The following is a 21,121-nucleotide window of genomic DNA, read 5'->3' as shown; positions in this document are numbered from 1 at the left end:
CCTGTCAATTGCTCCCCTATGCTCTCCCTGAATCTCTGTACAACCTCTGGTTCTTTTAGTTTATCCAGGTCCCATCTCCTTAAATTCCCACCTTTTTGCAGTTTCTTCAGTTTTAATCTACAGGTCATAACCACTAGATTGTGGTCAGAGTCCACATCTGCCCCTGGAGATGTCTTACAATTTAAAACCTGGTTCCTAAATCTCTGTCTTACCATTATATAATCTATCTGATACCTTTTAGTATCTCCAGGGTTCTTCCATGTATACAACCTTCTTTCATGATTCTTAAACCAAGTGTTAGTTATGATTATGTTGTGCTCTGTGCAAAATTCTACCAGGCGGCTTCCTCTTTCATTTCTGTCCCCCAATCCATATTCACCTACTATGTTTCCTTCTCTCCCTTTTCGTACACTCGAATTCCAGTCACCCATGACTATTAAATTTTCGTCTCCCTTCACAATCTGAATAATTTCTTTTATTTCATCATACATTTCTTCAATTTCTTCGTCATCTGCAGAGCTAGTTGGCATATAAACTTGTACTACTGTAGTAGGTGTGGGCTTCGTATCTATCTTGGCCACAATAATGCGTTCACTATGCTGTTTGTAGTAGCTTACCCGCATTCCTATTTTCCTATTCATTATTAAACCTACTCCTGCATTACCCCTATTTGATTTTGTGTTTATAACCCTGTAGTCACCCGACCAGAAGTCTTGTTCCTCCTGCCACCGAACTTCACTAATTCCCACTATATCTAACTTCAACCTATCCATTTCCCTTTTTAAATTTTCTAACCTACCTGCCCGATTAAGGGATCTGACATTCCACGCTCCGATCCGTAGAAAGCCAGTTTTCTTTCTCCTGATAACGACATCCTCTTGAGTAGTCCCCGCCCGGAGATCCGAATGGGGGACTATTTTACCTCCGGAATATTTTACCCAAGAGGACGCCATCATCATGTAATCATACAGTAAAGCTACACGAATATGTAATAAAAAATGGGGGTTCCTATTTAAAAAAACGCAGTTGATATCCGTTTGACCTATGGCAGCGCCATCTAGCGAGCCAACCATAGCGCCATCTGGTTTCCCCCTTCAAGCTAGACAAGTTTCGTTCTTTGTAGTTTTTTCGTTTGACGTTTATTTCGTGAGATATTTGGCCCGGTCACGACCAATGGACCACCCTGTATATGCTGCCCATACCCAATGAAATTTTGTGGTTTGCTTGAGCGACCGAGCACACCCGCAGTTGGGTATTCTGCTAGGCCCTCCCCACACGCAGCGACTGAAAAGCGATGTCTGGTTGCAGACTAGCTTGCAGTGCAGTTCCACACACGGTGCAACTGTGCCATGAGAAACTGCAGTTTCCGTTTGCAAGCGTGGAGGACGAGTATTGTTTGCTGTACCTGGGCATCTTTTGACTACGCGGGACATGTGGAGTACAGATTCGAGCACAGAAGGAGATGTGGTCCTCTGTTATTATTACTTACGAATGAAAAAGAGAAGGAAATTCTAGGTTCATCCGTACATTCGCAGAAACATAAACTCCAGGCTGTTTGTAGCAGCAAAGGAGCTGCAACAAAGAGACTGGAAATTAATTTTCTTCTCTCTCTCTCTCTGTCTTTTTTTTTTTTTTAAATGAGTAAATTGCTGATTTGGTACAAGTGATTTCTCCGGCCATAATACAGCAAAATATGAAAATGAGGGAATGTGTCAGTGCAGAAAAATGGATATTCATCACTTTGAGATAACAGGGTTCTAATTTACAGTGTGATTATAATTAAAGTTAAGCTTTCAAACCGCTGTAGAAATAATACCACTGGTCAGAATGACGTCAAATTGCAACGGAATATTACGGGAGAAAGGGGGAAACGTATGGCAGAAGAAAAATAAATAGTTACAAAAAGGAGCAACAGATGGCGCTGCAAGAATCACAATTTAGTAGTGGTCGACTACAAATGACAAATGAATCATACAACAATGCCTAAGGTGTACGTTTGACGTTAAAGAAACTGTACTACTGAGTGTGCATGAGCGTACAGGTGTGATACTGTTTGTTACGTAAGCCCATCCACCACGGCAAGGTCATATCACATCGAATGGGAGAAATCGGATTTTAATTGTCCTGAGGTCAAAGAAGGGATGAAAAGCATCAATCACATCGGTTTTTAATTGTCCTGAGGCCAAAAACCGCATAAAAAACATCAATCAAAATCAAATCGGATTCTTAATTTGCGTGTGACTGGCGCAAAACATGTTCAATGTGCTGTCCAACAAGTTGTAATCGAGAAACAACAAGTTGCACAACTGATCGAAGTGTTTCCGAGGTCACGCTCAGAATGTGTTGCACACTGCGTGCCTTCAATGCAGCTAAGTTTGCAATCGGGACACTGAACACAACATCTTTCAGATAGACCCACAACCAGACGGGTTAAGATCAGGTGATCGAGACGGCCAAGTTGTACGGAAATGGCGGCTGATGATTCTAGCATTTCCGAAATGGCGCCTCAGCAGCTGCTTAAGTGAATTTGCAATGCGCGGAGGTGCTCCACCTTGCATGAAAATGATTCCATGCACGCTGTTGGAGAGCTGGAATTACGTGGTTGCGCAAAAGACACTCATAGCACTTACCAGTGACGGTACAGGTAACGGGACCGGAAGCACCTGTCATTTCGAAAAAATATCGCCGTATGATAAATGAAACCGTAAACCCGCATCACACAGCGATCTTTTCAGGATGAGGTGGTACCCGTTGATTTGCGTGTGGATTTTCCGTTTCCAACATTAGAGAATTCTGTGTATTGACATCCTATCAGATGGAAATGGGCTTCCTCTGTTCACAAAATCTTCCACGGCCAGTCATTGTCCACTTCCATTCGAGCAAGAAATTCTAAAAATATGGTCTCTCTTGCTGGCAGGTCAACAGGAAGCAACTCGTGCACATGGGTAATTTTGAATGGATGGCAAAGAAGGATGTTGATGGTGTTCGGAGAGCAACCAACCACAAATTTACTTTCAGTTCCTTTTCGGTTTGGAGTGTTTGCTGTCCGAACACCATCAACATTTGTCTTCAAACAACAGTCACGGTCTCCATCGTGTCATCATATCACAAAATTGAAAAGACGGATGTTTCGTAGGATTTTACGCACCGCGTTTACGGGTATCTCCAATGTTCGGGCAATTCTCCGTGCACTATACATTTGCACACCACCACTCGTCTCCTGCATTGTAGTGGCCACTGCTTCCACTGACGTCGAATCAATTCGTTTCCTCCCTCTACCAGGTTGCACACCAAAATAACAAGTCTTTTCTAATTCCGAATCATTTTTCTCGGACCCACGGAAGTCATCGGACCAGCATATATTTTCAAACCCTTCAGTGTTCGGATCTTCTGCAGGGCGACGTGTGGACAGTCTTCTAATAATTTCCGGGTATGCAGCCGGATCCCGTCGACATTCTGCCACGATATTTCGGCCCAGAGACGTCCGGCCATCATCAGGTGAGTACACAACTACTGAAGAAACCAGGTGCAGTCGCGACTTGTGTACTCACCTGATGGCCGGACGTCTCTCGGCCGAAATATCGTGGTAGAATGTCGACGGGATCCGGCTGCATACCCGAAAATTATTAGAAGAAGAAATACGCCGGGAAAAGTTGAGAAGTCACATGTGCACAGTCATCTTTCTTGTAATACAGCTTTACAGGCAGAGCGCAATCCTGCATTGTGACAGTCATGGCGAACGTCACAGAACCGAAAGCAGGAAAAGCCGTGTACCGGCGTGTTTATACCGACTTCAATGGGTCGTGCGCATGACACGTGTTTTCATTTACGTGTTCTAACACATACAGCGTAATCAATTGATCAGTTTTCCCCCTTCTCCGATAATATTTCGTTGCAATTCATTCCGACCAGTGGTGTTATTTCTACAGCGTTTTGGAAGTTTAATTATTATCACCCTGTATTTTATACACTAATAATATTTCATTGACTGTAGATACGGATTACTATGTTTTATACGTCTATTTCTTAACTAACTTTCAAGCTGCATTGTCACTAGAATCTTCCGTCGATCGTTGACCAATTGCTTGTCAAAGTACCTCGTAAAACTGACTGGCTGCGCTATTGTCTCGGTATCTTCGCCTGATTGAGTAGTAACATCGATTGACTGGGATCCGAACGACTGCGTAACAGCTATTGGGACAAACAGTGGTGGAGTAGGTGCCCGGTTCACGATTTCGTCGCCTCGTGGGGTGGCCGCGCAGTCCGTAGGACCTCGTCACGGTTCGCGTAGCTACACCCGTCGGAAGTTCGAGTGCTCCCTCGGGCACGGGAGTGTGTGTTGTCCTTAGCGAAAGTATTGCAAGTTAGATTAAGTAGTTCGTAAGTCTAGGGATCGATGACCTCAGCAGTCTGGTCCCATAGAAGTTTACTACAAATTGCCAAATGTCGCGATTTCCTCGATTAGCTGTAATACTTTACGCTCGAATATTTTTACGTATTGCTCATTCATTTCATTAAGTTCAGACGACAAGCTAAGAAGAAACAGTTTCGTATCTTCTGTCCTCTGGTCGCGGAGCTCACCGCTGGTGAGTCAATTTTGGCCTTCTGGGTTTTAGTAGATTCGTGTCGTGCGACTGCCGAGTGTCGCAACCCGGAAAGCCGCGGGCTCCGGCGGTGCGCGCGCACCTCGCGCCCGGTTGGCTGAAGACGGCCGGTGCCCGCTGGGCCCGCCGCGCCGCGGCCCCGCGGTCAGTGCGACAGCAGACACGATGCGGGCAGCAGGTAGCGCGCGGCTCGCCCTGGCGACCTACCTCTTGGCGCTGGCGGCGGCGCAGCAGCTGCCCTGGTGGTGGGGGCTGTCCGCCCCCGACTACAACCCGGTCACCCAGGCGCCCAACAACAACGTGGGGGGCGGCTCCACCCCCGGCCCCGGCGTCGGCGCGTCCACGGTGGACCCGCTCCGGCAGAGCACTTACGAGCCGTGCGAGTGCGGGCCCGGCAAGTCGTGCGTCTGCGTGCTCTACTACCTGTGCAAGAACGGCACCATCGTGACTACCGGACTCGACCTGCTCGATGACAGGTGGGTGGAGCTGCGAGGGCGCCGCGGCCCGCCTTTCCTCTCCCATTCGCGGGCTCTTTCTATCCGAGCCAGACTAGCTCTAATTTCATAGACTGTTGTCTTATTTCGGCCAAATGCTGCAGAAATGACAGTTCCGACACGTTTATTATACGTACTGTTTGTTTCTGATAGTGATCTCAGCTACAGAATCTTTAAGCAACAGTTCGCAATCAATTGCGTCAGTGCATATTCAATCTTGTTAAGACGACATACTTCTCGCGAAATATTTCCTTCGTAAATAAACACAGTCAACAATCGACGTGGAAGGTGCCCTTTCTGTCATCATTATTCGACATACGGGAGGAATGTTTCCTGACCCACTTGCACACAATCTGAATCCTCACGCGATGCACAACACCCTTATCACGCCTGAACCAACTCTTGAAGAGTACACAGACATTGAATATTCTACCCGTTCCGTCAGTCTAACTGAATAAGGGTCACAGACCAAACAAAATTACAGAAATTATTGAAGCGAGTTTCCAAACCGTCTCATTTGTGTGTAGCTTAACCCTACTCGTGTTCGTTTTGAAAAATTTTGCTTTCTTCGTAAATTCACTGAGTTGGTAATTCAACTGGAAAGATGTACTGCAGTGGGTGAATGCCGCTGGTGTAAACATCGTGGAGGCTGCAGGATTGAATTACACCTACGTTCAGGCTAACCTGCCGGTCTTTGCTTAAAATGCTATTTGTGTGCAGATTTTTTCCCACGCCTGGTAACGTCTCACTGCACACGTGCGTGCGACCTCGGAAAGTTGTCAACAGTAGCCGCCACTTCTAGATTATTTTAAAGCGCGTTGCAGAGGATGCGGTTCTTCTGCTCTAATTTAAGATAAGGTTTCCCAGCTTTTCCTTTACGAATGGACAGTGAGTTGACCTACAGCATAGGCTATGTACTGTGGTTATTATTGGCCTATCTTGGATTCAGAATTTGTATGGAAAAGGCGAATAATTTTGTAGGATCGGTTCCCATAGTTGGTTGTTGCATCAATGTCAGTAGCTGTAGCGGCATATTGTACGTGCGGCCGAGTAGGTCGTTTGGAATTTCCCGGCATTTGTTACCCTCCAGCGAGGGAATCAGCTCTTTCTACACGCTCGGTCTAGCCTATTAGTCTGATCAGCGGATCTGAACACTCTTCTGATATAGCAAATGTTTTTCAGCTAATCTCTTCCGCAAATGATCCAGTTTCCCAGCACGCTATCAGTGAGCTAGCGCCTTCCGTTTGCTTTACCAACAAGTACGCCTACATAACAATTAAATCCACTGTTACCCACTGGTTTATACGACTTTACCATTCCATGTCTGACATGCAAATCCAGTAACACCCTTCCGTACCACCCGTCGACTTTCAACAATGACGTCATTGCAAGTGCAAAATAAGCGACAATAAAATAAAAAATAACTGTGAAATCACGAAAATACTCCAATATACATACCTAAACAAACAGCTACTGCTCGTACCAAAAACGAAGAAACGCCCAACTAGCGCTAACCAACTATAATTGGTACCGAAAACATAACCTGACTTAGCTCAACTGAAAATCCCGAAGGCAATAAAGAACATCATGAGAGCGTTAACTACTTACACTTGATCTCACACTTCAGATGGTACACACTGCGGCAGGCTTGGCTCACGGTTAACACCACTCCTTCACTCTAGCCCTTGGGCCCACCCACACCTCATCTAACTCAGGTACACTTCGCACTTACTTTCAATTATTGATACTGCTTTCCTCAAACTTTTAGTTAAACCATTAATTCTTAATTTCGGAGTCAAAATTCCGTAGACTTCTGTATTTTGTAATAGTTCATTTGTCTGATACTATAATTATTTACTGAATAGTATTAATTTAATTACGTCGCAGTTTCACCCTCATTAGAGAAAAAATGTCATCAACAGATGACATAAATCGTAGTCAGTGTTTACACTCGTCACCAATACAACTAAAAACATTATTTTTTTCTCTGACTGGTTAGGACCGCAATCTCGTTAGCTTTTGTTCAAGTAATTAAACTCGTAGGTTTATTAACGTGTCCACACCAACACAATTGGTAACGCTGTCCATAAATCCAAGTTTTCGACCTAAGCTGACCTCTTGCCTTATCTGATGATAAAATTTAGAATATAAAATGTAGACTAGCAATGGCAAGGAAAGCGTTTCTGAAGAGAAATTTAACATCGAGTACAGATTTAAGTGTCAGGAAGTCGTTTCTGAAAGTATTTGTATGGGAGTGAAACGTCGACGATAAATAATTACACAAGAAGAGAATAGAAGCTTTCGAAATGTGGTGCTACAGAAGAATGTTGAAGATTAGATGGGTGGATCACATAACTAATGAGGGGGTGTTGAATAGAATTGGAGAGAAGAGAAATTTGTGGCACAACTTGACTAGAAGAAGCGATATCGGTTAGTAGGACACGTTAGGAGGCATCAAGGGATCACTAATTTAGTATTGGACGGCAGCGTGGAGGGTAAAAATCGTAGAGGGAGACCAAAAGATGAATACACTAAGCAGATTCAGAATGGTGCATGTTGCAGTAGGTACTGGGAGATGAAGAAGCTTGCACAGGATAGAGTAGCATGGAGAGCTACATCAAACCAATCTCTGGACTGAAGACCACAACAACAAGAATTCATATCTAACCGTGCTATCCACGAAATGTCTGAGACCGCAGGTAATACTCAGTCCATCGCTTTATATCATTAACGATAATTACCCTATCTTTACACCCCGAGACCACACCTTAAACTATTTCAGTGCGTTCTGTCCGCCAACAACCTTACCAACGCAGTCTCACGATTGTACGGAACAGCCATATTTCCTTCAGCCGTCGGCGTAGTCTCAATCGAAAGCCTTACTGAAGTCTTTCCATTTAAGTCTCGAGGAAATATAGCCTTCCGGCAAATGTTAAGATTTTAAGAAATTTTTCAAAGCCGGACTGTCATGCTGCGGAAAGACTCTATGTTGGACGACTCAGAAACTGAATTTAGGACTGGCTAAGATACTGCCTTACGGGTCGTTCAGTATAAGTAATACCTCCCAACTCCGAACCAACAGTCACCAAAAGAGACAGATGATAAGACCAGTAAGTTTTGTTGTCAGTTTGTGATAGTGTCTACGTGATAGCGTAGGTGCTTCAGTAGCGTTCTTGCACATTTTGATAAGCTACATTTCAGCTGTTTCACGTAACCTCTTGATAGGACAGAGCGCATAACGGAATCACCGTTCAGTAGGACCTGTATTCCGCTTGTGTCATGGACCCGTTATACGTGTGTGTTGAGGCGCCTAAGGTGTAACACCCCTTTCGGTTCCTGAACAGTTCAAATTAAACCTTGTATCAACCGAGGTACGGGAGAAAGTGTGGTGTTTAAAATGAAATGGTATACTTTCTAATGGCATTGAAATTTTTCGCGGAAAAATCTGAGAAATTGATTAAAACTAAGACAAAGGGCCAGGAATCCGCCAGAGCGGTGTTAACACAAAGTTGGACGTAATGCGTTACACACAGTATGTATTAGTTGTGACGAAATAGGCCTACGTAGATGTTAAGTTCTTTGTAAACACTACGCTGTGCTAGATGTTAACACACACCGTAGCTGGCGCAGTACCTCTGTGGTATAACGTAAGGCCAACCGCAAATAAGTTTTACGTCAGTTTCCTTAGTCTTCTTGTTGCGTATAAAGACAAAACTACACAAGAGCTGTATTCACACATCACACAGCCCTCGGGCCTTTCGTTTTAGCGCATTTTTCTGCGGAACTGAGTGTTCGACCAGTCTCAAAGCGCAGACCCGGCGTCTCGCCGGGTGCAATTCATTGCCAGACCTGCAGTCATTACTTTGCGCCAGTTACCGAGTCTCAGGCTGACGCTGGCGTCTCGGCTGCAACACACGAGTCACGGACACGTATTCCGTATCATTGCGTTTCTGTACTCGGTGAAGCCGCTCTCATCATGAGAGGGACGCGTTTGGCCTGCAAACAGATAGCTTAATATACATAGGTTTAGATGCCTGTGTGTGCGCGCGCCTGTGTTTTTCTTATGGTAAATAATTGTTTCGTACTCGAAACTCATTTTTTGATTGTGTCAACTCTGCACAGAAATATTATTTCGGAATCATTTTATTCCTTGTTTGTTTTACAAATACCACTCGGTACTCTGACAGTATAGTAAGACGAGGGTACTGTAAAGTGATATTTGTGCAAAGCGCATGGACGTGGAAGTCGGTGGTATTGTTGGTGCATTTCGTCAGTGGTACCAAATACACAGTTGGCAGATTTGATAGTTAGGTGAGAGAAACCAATGTACTACAATCGATTCATCTACCAGATGCACGACTGTAAGAAATGTTAACGTATGAATGGAAAAAGATTGTCACGTTGCCTCAACTACTTGTTTTGTGTGCATTCCACCAAGATAAGCATACTGCAGCAGCTTAATAACAGCTGATATTAGCTTCTAAATGTGCCTACGTAGACGGATTACACAGTAGCTGATGTTTGCAGAAGCGTTTCTTTAAAAGTTCATTTTAAATATTGCTACAAACAGTTTCAGCTGTATCCACTGTCAATTCCATTAAGATATCCGAATAGAACGCAATCTCTGCCTTTTACTGCCATTTTATTTTCGAGCATTGTCCTGAAAACTACGCGCCTTTTTAATCTATAATGCATCGGTAATCAGAGTTTCGTTGAACGCAAACTGTAATACAAAAGCACGTCAGTTAAGGACAATTAACTTAATCCTCCTCCTGGTTTTTGCTGTTCCATCAAGCAGTGGTTTGTGATCCAACGTTTGAGCGGAATGAAAAAAAGACTCCCTAGAAATTGTACAATGCATAGTATTCAGAATTTTCATAGCTAAACGGAAAGTGATAAATGAGTTATCAAGTTTCCAACTGGCCGTCTAATTTTCCAATTGCTTGAAAGAAATTAGAGCTCTTAAGAAACCTGTATAGTAATCTGAGGGTAAACTGGAATCAACTGCTGCTAGCTCTGGAAAAGAATTGTCAAAAAATATCGAGTCACATTATAAATTTGAAAACTTCTCTGCTTTCTGTTGGTCTGTACACTCTTAATAAACATGAAGAAAAAATGAAAAAAGTAAAATGTTTTGTGAAATGATTTGTCCTGGTCACCTGAAGGTGACTGGAGTTACCCAGTCGAAACATCGTGCGAAGAATTGAGTGACGACCCGCTGCAAGCGCGAAATCTGTTTGAACGTCCAGTTCGCCCGGAAAATTTTAAAACTAGCAGAAATAAAACAGAGTATAGAAACATTTGACGCTCTTCTGAATGATGCTGGAACGGGGGTGCAGCAAATTAGGTGCCGACTCAGAAGTCATAGTTCAGCGTTGGAACTTGGAATCTTAAACGGGATATTTAGTGGAATTTCACTCAGTGGCCTTAATATGTGGTTTGCTAAAAAGGCTGAATGCAGTACCCGCGATAAAATGCAATGGAATGTGGCGCGTGCACCGGCTAATTTCTCATCAGCTAATCACAGCACACACATGGCGGCGTGTCTTTGGTAACGCAAGTAAAGAATACGTTGTAATGTGTACCGAATAGAAGAGTTTTAAAATTGACTCGTTACTTTCATAGCCCTATTTCTCAAATGCCCATTGAAAAGTTTCAGGAGCACAGTGTCACTGTTGTCTTTTCGTGAGCTCTACAATGCCTTTTAAACAAGTACGTCGTCCCATATAAGATATTTGAGTCTGTTAATACGAAACTTAATGGCAGCGCTAACCGGGCAACAGGAACGCGGCCCGCTGCTTTCTGTTATCTCCCGGAAGCCTCGCCTCGATGTCCCGAACTGCTGAGTAGACGCCGCAACTCGCCCTGTTTACAGCTCACCAAGTCCGGCGCGTGTGGCAACTCCTGCAGATAGCCGGCTGTTTGTCTCCCTGGGGAATGTAACGGTGGCGGCCGGAACGTTATCCGGCCCTCTCCCTCTCTCCCAGAATGACACGAGGAGAAAACTTACAAAGTTCAGAACTGACTTTCGGATTGGAATGTAAACGCATTCCTCGTCCCCTCCGTATGTTAACCATACATATCGCGAGGACAGAACGACGCTAATATAAAAGCATCCCCGAATATAGCCGAAAGTGGGAAGCGTAAGACTTGTGTGTGTGTGTGTGTGTGTGTGTGTGTGTGTGTGTGTGTGTGTGTCTGCGCCTTCGTTCAGAGGCCAGCCTCGGCTGGCTTGTTCATCTGATGTCAGCTTGCCTCCTGCGCCGAATGATGGAGCAGCATCTTTCCCAGAACCGATCGCGGTCCTCTGGTTTGGAGCCCAGTGTAGGCCCAAACCATATACTCGGAGGATTCTGTGACGGACGCGGATAGGGCAGGCGTGTACTACAGCAGGGAGGGGCTGCTAGGGTAGTGGAGCACGTGTGTTTACGTGGTTCTTTAGGGTACACAAACCCTACATCGGCCCCATAAGATACTGTCTGCTTTCGTACACGGAAGAATGAAAGCCACAGTAGTTAAAGTGTGAAGTATCTGTCGTGGAACTGGCCGTTGTGGCCGCGAGAGGTTCTAGGCGCTCCAGTCTGGAACCGCGCTGCTGCTACGGTCGCCAGGTTCGAATCCTGCCTCGGGCATGGAAGTGTGTGATGTCCTTAGGTTAGTTAGGTTTAAGTAGTTCTAAGTTCTAGGGGACTGATGACCAGTCCCATAGTGCTCAGAGCCATTTGATATGTCATGGAAGATCGCAGCAACAGTTCATGCAGGAACATCCGTAGATAGGTCCAGGAAATAGTCTCACTCATAAATGGTAATAATTCCCAGATAGTACTAAGGACAGGAAGGTGGCTGGAACAAGATTACTGCTTTACGCGATCAGGCCCAATGGACCACGCGCTGCATTGAGAGATTGCCTCCACTTCGGCTTGTTCAAATGGCCCTGAACACTGTGGGACTTAACATCTGAGGTCATCAGTCCCCTAGACTTAGAACTACTTAAACCTAACTAATTTAACGACATCACACACATCCATGCCCGAGGCAGGATTCGAACCTGCGCCCGTAGCAGCAACGCGGTTCCAGACTGAAGCGCCTAGAACCGCTTGGCCACAGAGGCCGGCACTTCGGCCTGTCTTCGGGTCCTTTCTGCCATCCCTCCAGCAGTCCCACTCTCTGAAGGTCTTTGGATACGCAGTCACTCCATAGAGTTCTAGGTCTTCGTACGAGCCTTCTGCCGGTTGGCCTGGTGTTGAGTACAGTTTTTCGGCCACCGGTTTTCCTGCATTCGAGCAACACGCCCTGCGCACTGGAGTCGGCGTGTCTTCGTTATCGCCACGATGTTCGGCTCTTTGTAAATATCACACAATCCTGTATTGTGACGAATCCTCCATTTTCCAAACTCATTGTCGTAAACTGGTCCAAAAATATTCCTAAGGGCTTTCCTTTCAAATATCATCAGTCTGTTCAGATCTTGCTTGGTTGTACTCCAGGTGGCACATCCATATAGTACTACAGGCTGTAGGAGTGCTTTGCAGATGTTTATTTTGAAATGTCTTGACAAACTTCTGGTTTTGAGGAGAGCATAATGGCTGTGGTAACAGATATAATAAAAATCAAATAACGATTTGAATGTAAATCGCAAAGACTGACTGAATGCCGGCGGCGAGGGAGATTTTTATGCCGTAAATAATACGTTAATATGTAGTGGTTATATTGCATATTACAAATGCAAAGTAATTTGGGTCTAGATGTGTGTTAAAGGTGGATCAGACGTGGTCATCGGGTGCATTTAGAGACCCCATGCCTGAGGAGCGGTAGTGGCGGGACATTTGAGCGAAAACTTAAAGAGACGGCTGCGCGTAAATTTCTCGATCATAATTAAATTAAGGGGAGATTTCAACTTGGCAGCCGCACACTGAGTGACTCAAGTGCTCAGAGCGGGTAGCAGATACGGGAATAGGGAATCGTGTGAAATCGTTCTACATACCTTATCCGAAAACTACTTGAGCAGCTAATCACAGAATCGACTCTCGAAGTCACGTATTACATCTCCTGGTTATAAACAAGCAAGAACTCTTACCTTCAGTTAGCGTGTAACAGGCAATCACTGATCATAAGGCCGTTCGGCATCTATGTAACGATTTAACCCAGATAGTTCTGTTCTACGCAGAACATACCTGCTCAGAGTTACACGCCGTATTGTTGACTTGAAGAAGCCATTCGGTGTAGTTCCGTACTGCCAGCTGATGAACAAGGTACGAGCGTGCGGAATATCGGATCAGCTGCGTGGCTGAAGAATGCTTACGAAACAGAACAAAGTATGTCATTCTCAGCGGAGAGAAATCTTCAGACGTAGAAGTAACTTCCGACGTACCGTAGATTAGTGTAACAGGACAATTAGTTCCACAGTATACCGGTATCCCAGCAGGAATACTGGCAGTGTTCAGGTTTTTGTCAGGAACGATCATTTGAAGAGAAGTCTAGTAAACATGTGCTCTGAAGTGCGTACCTTAATAGCTGCAAATACTTGTTCATTTTCGCTACTGTGAAACGCACCTCTTTGACTGAACAAGTTGTCATAGCTCTTGAAATATGCATTTTAGAGTCTATGTTTAGTGAATTTTTTTATTCCCCTAGTACTGATCAATCCTCCTGAAGCCATCTGTACACAAGAATAGCTCAACCAAGCCCAGAGACAAACGTTGCAGGAGTGTGGTTTACTATTAAAATTCATATGTTCCAAGAGGAGTCAATAAAAATATCGCTTGCTTCTAGGCAAATTACATCTAGCGTGTAAGCGAGAAAACATATAGAAAAGGTTTCAAGTTATAGCCAAAGTTTGTAGCAAGTCATTCGGTGCTCACATTCCGAAATACTGGGTGAATATAGTGTGACCCATCTCTGCTTACTACTATATCTCAAACATCGGTCGTTACAGTCAATATTAACAACTGCAACGTGTCCTGTTAGTTCATTTTCTCGATTTGCTACTGCACAGTTGGATTCAAATTTTTTGTTTCTCTAATCAAAGTACAGAATTATCAGTTGCCACGCTCGTCAACATGAGTGTTTAGTTTGTTCTATCCAATATATGTGTCAACGTCAGTGCGATTTTAGCTGGAGACTGAAAGCAAGCCTTATTTCTTCAACTTTCCTTCACACAAATTCACACTTCCACAGTATAATCACTCTTCCTCTTGAACTGAATATTAAAAGCTGAGTGTATTTGGATGCTAGTAAGAAGTGATTGCGGAATTATCTTACTGACGGGAGCTGAGACGGAAACCAGCGTAATCTGTGATTGTTGGCTTGTTGCTAACAGTGGGAAGAAATATCAGTAATTTAATGCCAGTATTTGCTCTATATTGTAATGATTCTTTAAAAGGTACCAGATTTCGTAAGATGAATTTAGAATAAATGCGAAGTACTTTAAAGGCTACAGCGATGGCGGCCAGTCAATAGTATCACCATATTAGTAACGCCTGACTTAACATGGCCGTTAAGAGGCTGCAAAAATACTTAAATATCAAAGTAAGGACAAGTATTAATAATATTAATTAGAAACCATATACCTGTCAAGTAAATGTTAGTAGTCTAAGTAATACAAAGAAAAAGAAACCAGTCACCTTCTAATCTCTCCATACTTCCTACTTCCATCTACTGCCCACATTAAACAACGCCCAGTCGAAGTAATTAATAAGTAATGTATTTTATGAAGATTTGAGAGGAGTGAAGATTGCAATAAACTTTCCTAGCTTGTCGTGTTGATTGGCTCCAGTTCTTCTCGTCTAGGGGTGTGATTCTTGAAGCCGAAAATATCATATCAGATCTTAAACGGTTGTTTGAACTAAATAAATCTGAAGATTGTTGTTGCAACCTTTTTTTGCGTAAATAGATTTCCCCACATTTAAGTATATCATATAGTATTATGATATTTCACATTAACAAAGCGGAAATTTTATTGTTCGCACAAAAGTACAAAAATAAGTCCGATCACATCAGAGGCATGCTTAAGACTCCCACACACTGCGGAAATAACTATTCCAAAGAGTTAACAATTTCTCCTAAATAATGAATTCCCACTAGCCTTAGATATTAATATCGATTATTACTTCATAAATGAATCCTGAAATAAACGAATGGTTCAAATGACTCTGAGGACTATGGGACTTAACATCTGAGGTTATCAGTTTCCAGACTGAAGCACCTAGAACCTCTCGCCCACAGCGGCCGGCTGAAATAAACTTAGTAAACAGAACAGGATTGAGTAATTAAGAATAGAAATTTTAACTGTGCTAATAATACGTCATTTCAAATGTATCTGAAAAAGTAATTTTGACTGTACATTCAGAACTAGTACTTACCGATAATAACATCGAAACTGAAATATTTTCTGAAGTTATTCCTTCCCATAAATTTTAGCTTGAAATATACCGATATAAAATTATATGAAAGTTTTCAGAAAAGCAAATGATGTAATATTGACCTGAACAAAATTCGAAAAATAATACTGGTATCGACAGCCACTGTCAAGGAAAGGTAATGCTAGAGGATGTTGTCCCGTTACAGCGTCTTACGTTAGTAGTTCAGACAGAGAAAGCCAACGAGAAAGTGATACAGGAAGCTGACAAAGACGGTGCAATTGTTTTCTAAACAAAATCGGAACGAAATTCCTACCTCACTCTGTATATACTCATGCTCATAAATGAAGGATAATTGGAGAATGTGGCGCTAATAGCATAGGCACATAGGGAACACACACGACACTGATCTGTAAGTCCACGGTATTGGTGATAAGTTGAGAAAACCGTCCCGAAACACATGTGCTACAAAACGCCACTGCTTCCTGCGCATGTACCCCGACATCAATATCGGGTATGATCACCATGCACACGTACACAGGCCGCACAACGGGTTGGCAAACTCTGGATGAGGTGGTCGAGTAGCTGCTGGGGTATAGCCTCCCATTCTTACACCAGTGCCTGTCGGAGCTCCTGAAGTGAAGTGTCCTAGGGGTTTGAAGACGTGCAGCGATACGTCGACCGAGAGCATCCCAGAAGTGCTTGATGGGGTTTAGGTCTGGAGAACAGGCAGGCCACTCCATTCGCCTGATATCTTCTGTTTGAAGGTACTCCTCCACGATGGCAGCTCGGTAGGGCCGTGCGTTATCATCCATCAGGAAGAAGGTGAGACCCACTGCACCCCTGAAAAGGCGGACATACTGGTGCAAAATGACGTCCCGATACGCCTGACCTGTTACAGTTCCTCCGTTGAAGACATGCAGGGGTGTACTGTGTTGTACTGTGTGGTTGACACCAGGCTTTATGGGCTCTCCTGTTACCAGGGGTCAGTGGAATGCACCTTGCAGGTCTTCCTGTGTGCTGGAATCGTTGCCACAATCTTGAGATCACACTCTGTGCCACACGGAGGGCCCGTGCTACGACCTGCTGTGTTTGACCAGCCTCCAGCCGCCCTAGTATTCTAACCCTCATAACGTCATCTATCTGCGTTCTTTCAGCCATTTTCAACACACAGTCACTAATAGCATGTATGAAAACGTCTGCGCACTTACTTACTGCACCGTACTCTGACATGGACCAACACACCTCTGCGTATATGGACCGCTGCCAGCGCCACCGTGCGACGACCGCAGGTCAAATGCACCGCATGGTCGTACACCGAGGTGTTCTAAACCTGCAAACCGCCCACTAGAGCGTTGTTTCACCGTGTATAAGCACTATCCTTGATTTATGAGCATGAGTGTAGTTTACAAATCTTAACGTCTGAGAATTTAATTAGTAAACTTTCGTATATTGTTCTATTATGACAGCCAAATGAGTGCCCTTAAATAATTCACAATATTCGATTATCACTTTACATTTCGCTAGGCATGATCGTATTCGGTCGCAGTGGTAATACTTGAAGAATCTCAGGTACATAGCGTTCACTGTCTCCGAAGAAAACGCGGTAAATCGACAGCTACAAATCCTGAGCGCAGATTCATTCCTACGGTTGAGAATGGCGCTAAGCTGTGACGAAGCAGCGCAGTCGACGTCTTTTGGCCACACGCCACCGCTCAGTGAGCGACCGGCGGGCGGCGGGCGGCGCACACCTCTACCGAGAACCGTGAAGGGCCGCGCTAGCTCGCACTATTATCGTTCTTCCTGCGAAACATTCGCCACTGGAACAGGAAAAGGTCCACCTCAGACGCCGTAAAGCGCGGTACAGAAGTACGTGTGTACGTGGGCACTGCCGTGTCGCTCGCGCCTGGCTGGACTGCAGCCTCCCGGCGGCTGCGCGACAAGAGACTCGGCCCCAGGAGGTGCCGGCAGTAACTGCGGAGAGCGTCAGTGTGGGAAGGACGCGCAGTGGGGAAACCCAGCGCCGGGCCAGAGTCGCACCTGCCTCGAGGAGATCGGTCTGTTGATACACAGTCAACGGGGATTTAGAAAGCATCGTTCTTCTGAAATACAACTAGCTATTTACTCGCACGAAGTGTTGAGTGCTATTGACAAGCGATTTCAAATTGATTCCGTATTTATAGATCTCCAGGAGGCCTCAGACACCGAACCTCACAAGCGACTTGTAATCCAATTGCTTGCTTGTGGAATATCGTTTCTTATGTGACTTGATTCCCGATTTTCTGTCAGAGGGGTAACAAACAGGTCATATTAACCGACAGTTCAGCTCCTCCCCCCCCCTTTTTTTTCGGAATCTGAAGTTAATTTGGCTGAATATACAGGGTGCGTCAAAAAAATGTATACACACTTTGAAGCGTCATAGAAAATTTATTTCCCGTTCTACAATGTTAAATTTCTGGAAATGGAAAGCTTAAAGTCCAATTGGAAAAATAAATGTACTTTGCACATGTGATTAATGTTCGAACTGGTAGCCTTCAGCATCAATACATTTCTGAGTACGAGTCACCACTGATTCCGTACATCGTACCAAAGTGTCCAATGAGACTTCTGCACACACCGCCTGAATCTCATTCCAAAGTGTGTCCAGGTTATGTGGTTTAGGTTCGTACACCTCATCTTTTACTGTGTCCCATAAGAAGAAATCTAGCGGCGTGAGGTCTGGAGAGCGCGCAGGAAACTCGATTGGTCCCCTGCGTCCTATCCACTCGCCTGGCACATTGTGATCCAGGTATGCTCGTACGTCCCTATGATAGTGCGGCGGGGCGCCATCTTGTTGCAAATAACTCTTCATTACCGTATAATACACGAATGCCAGGGAATATAGAGTCGGTAAGTATTGTTAGGTACGTTTCTCCAGTAACAGTACCTTCAAAGCTGAAAGTCCCAATGAGTCCCCTTGCAGACAAACCACACCACACATTTACAGAAGGCAAATTCACAGCTTTTTCAACTAATGTGTGGATTATCTTCAGCCCAGTACACACAATTGTGGCTATTGACAGTTCCATTGAGTTTGAATTGGGCTTCATCCGAATAAATTATGCTACCCATAAATCCCGGTTCACGTCTCACCATCTCCTGAACCCATTCGCAAAATTCAAACCTTCGATCTGGATCGTCGTCACTTAGATGTTGCACCAGCCTTGGAATGCACACACGAAACTTGCCTTTCTTCAGAATGCGTGGCCCACTACTAGCACATTACTCTCACGTGCCGCTTGCCTTGAAGATTTTTGGGGCGAACGCTGAAACAGTTCCAAGACCGTAGTTGTGGAATCAGCACTTGTAGCTGTACGAGGTCGCCCTGATCGACCTTTATGCACATCACACACTGTTCCATGAATTTCGAATTTGTCTCGTAGACGTGTAATTGTTAACATTGAAGGTGGTTCTGTACCATACTCACTTCTCCACTGTCTTCCAACCGCAGCTACATTCTCAAACTTCCAGTACCACTTAATTATCTGCTTCCGCGCTTCAAAGGTCAAACGCTCGTCCGCCATGTTGCAGTTAGTTCCTTGCACTGCTGCCACCTGTTGAAGAAACATAACATTACTTTCTCACAGATATTTAACCTTGTAGAATGGGAAATAAATTGTCTATGACAGTTCAAAGTGTGTATACATTTTTTAACGCACCCTGTATATAGTTACTCGAATCGAAACTTTTGGGCAAGAGAAGTCGTTTCACCAATATTTTTACACAACTATCTCCCACTCTTCCAGGTATAAAATTAATTACTCCACATGGAATAAAACCTCTGATTCTTCCGGCTATCGTCGACTCTGAAAATTCTTAAAATAATCGGAGGCACATTTGTACGTTGTGGGGAAGCCGTCTTGGGTGCTATGGCGTACTCACTCTGCAACACGGGAACCAGTGTCCAAGTTGTTTCAATTTCGAGAAAGTACAGAATTTAAGATCTTAAAATAGAGCATAAATGACCGTGGTGCAGGCCCAGGATACAAAGTTTCCTACGTGTTAAGGCACACTAACTGATGCCCCGAGCCACAGATAAGGAAGAAGCTAAAATAACCAAAGAATTGGGCGTACCTTTTTCATTCATGAAATCATATTTTTCCACAAACTATTTTCGTAGCTATATTCCAGTATATATCATCCTCTTGTATGACATTGAATGTTGTCGCAATTAATGAAATTTCATTCCATGTTCAAGATGGCAGCTTACAACAATGCCGTTCATTATAGTTCCACTGCGATCCTACTCTCAGCGATTCTCAATCAGAAGTAGTCCGTCTGTTGTGCACGTAATGTTCCACATTCCATCCAGAGTTTCTTTATCAGGTTCAAATGGCTCTGAGCACTATGGGACTCAACTGGTGTGGTCATCAGTCCCCTAGAACTTAGAACTACTTAAACCTAACTAACCTAAGGGCATCACACACATCCATGCCCGAGGCAGGATTCGAACCTGCGACCGTAGCAGTCGCACGGTTCCGGACTGCGCGCCTAGAACCGCGAGACCTCCGCGGCCGGCTCTTTATCAGGATTCAGACATAATCTGTCTCTCGCAGTCGTAAGGAGTCTTTGACTATACGCAAACATTCGTGCTACTGGAAAAATTAGCCATTATACAATGGAAAATAGATTAAAACGTAAGTGATTTATGGCGTTCAGTAAGTTAATATTACAGGTCCTCCTCTGTTGCTTATCAGTATAAGCTGAATAGGAAACAATTTGACCAGGATTCTTAGGTTGCTTCCACATGACGTTGTCGATTATCATCTAATAAACTCATTAGAAAATCAAAACAAATTCCAAAATGATTTAGAAACGGTATCTCTATGGTGCGAATGTTACCAATTGACCGTGTGAGGTCAAAGGAATCCGTTAAACTCTCGGTACACGATAAATCAGTGAAATCTGAAGGTCGTGAATTCAACTAAATACCTAGAAATTACAATTACGAAAATCTTAAAGTGAAAAAACACACAGAAAAGGTGGGGAAGGCGAACCAAAGACTGTTTTAGTGGAAGAACACTGAAAAAATGAAATGTGTGACGAGGGCCTCCCGTCGGGTAGACCGCTCGCCTGGTGCAAGTCTTTCGATTTGACGCCACTTCGGCGACTTGCGTGACCATGGGGATGAAATGATGATGATTAGGACAACACCACACCCAGTCCCTGAGCGGAGAAAATCTCCGACCCAGCCGGGAATCGAACCCGGGTCCTTTGGATTGACATTCTGTCGCGCTGACCACTTTTTTTGACCACTCAGCTACCGGGGCGGACGGCAGAAAACTTATAAGATGTAAGAGATCTACTAAAGAGGATGCCTCACTATGGTTGTCCGTCGTCTTCTGGAGTACTGCTGTGTGGTGTGACATGATTACCAGATAGGATTAACGGACTACATGAAGTAAGTTCAGAGAAGGTCAACGCGTTTTTTAAGAGTTTCACGGTCATAAGGAATTTGGGGTGAACATCATTAAAACGAAGCTGTTTCTAGTCGCGGCGGAATCTTCTCACGAAATTTCAATCGCCAACTTTCTCCTCCAAATGCAGAAGTATTTTGTTGACGGCGACCTACATGGGAGAAACGATCAACACAAGAAGGAAAATTAAACCTCGCAAGGGAACACGTAGA

General features: G+C 44.3%; 1 protein-coding gene across 1 annotated transcript in view; it reads left to right on the top strand.

Moving 5' to 3' along the window:
• The first annotated feature begins 4,748 nt into the window (after nucleotides 1-4,748).
• The window catches only part of LOC126416287 (uncharacterized), a 136,638-nt gene continuing 120,265 nt past the window's right edge, over nucleotides 4,749-21,121 (top strand). Inside the window, exon 1 of the mRNA XM_050083937.1 lies at nucleotides 4,749-5,080. Within this exon, the coding sequence (XP_049939894.1) occupies nucleotides 4,770-5,080 (311 nt within the window). The 5' untranslated portion in view covers nucleotides 4,749-4,769. The remainder of the gene's footprint in view (nucleotides 5,081-21,121) is intronic.

This window comes from Schistocerca serialis, chromosome 8 (assembly GCF_023864345.2).
Source record: "Schistocerca serialis cubense isolate TAMUIC-IGC-003099 chromosome 8, iqSchSeri2.2, whole genome shotgun sequence".
NCBI classification, from domain to species: Eukaryota; Metazoa; Arthropoda; class Insecta; order Orthoptera; family Acrididae; genus Schistocerca; species Schistocerca serialis.
This window is presented reverse-complemented; position numbering and strand designations above follow the sequence as displayed.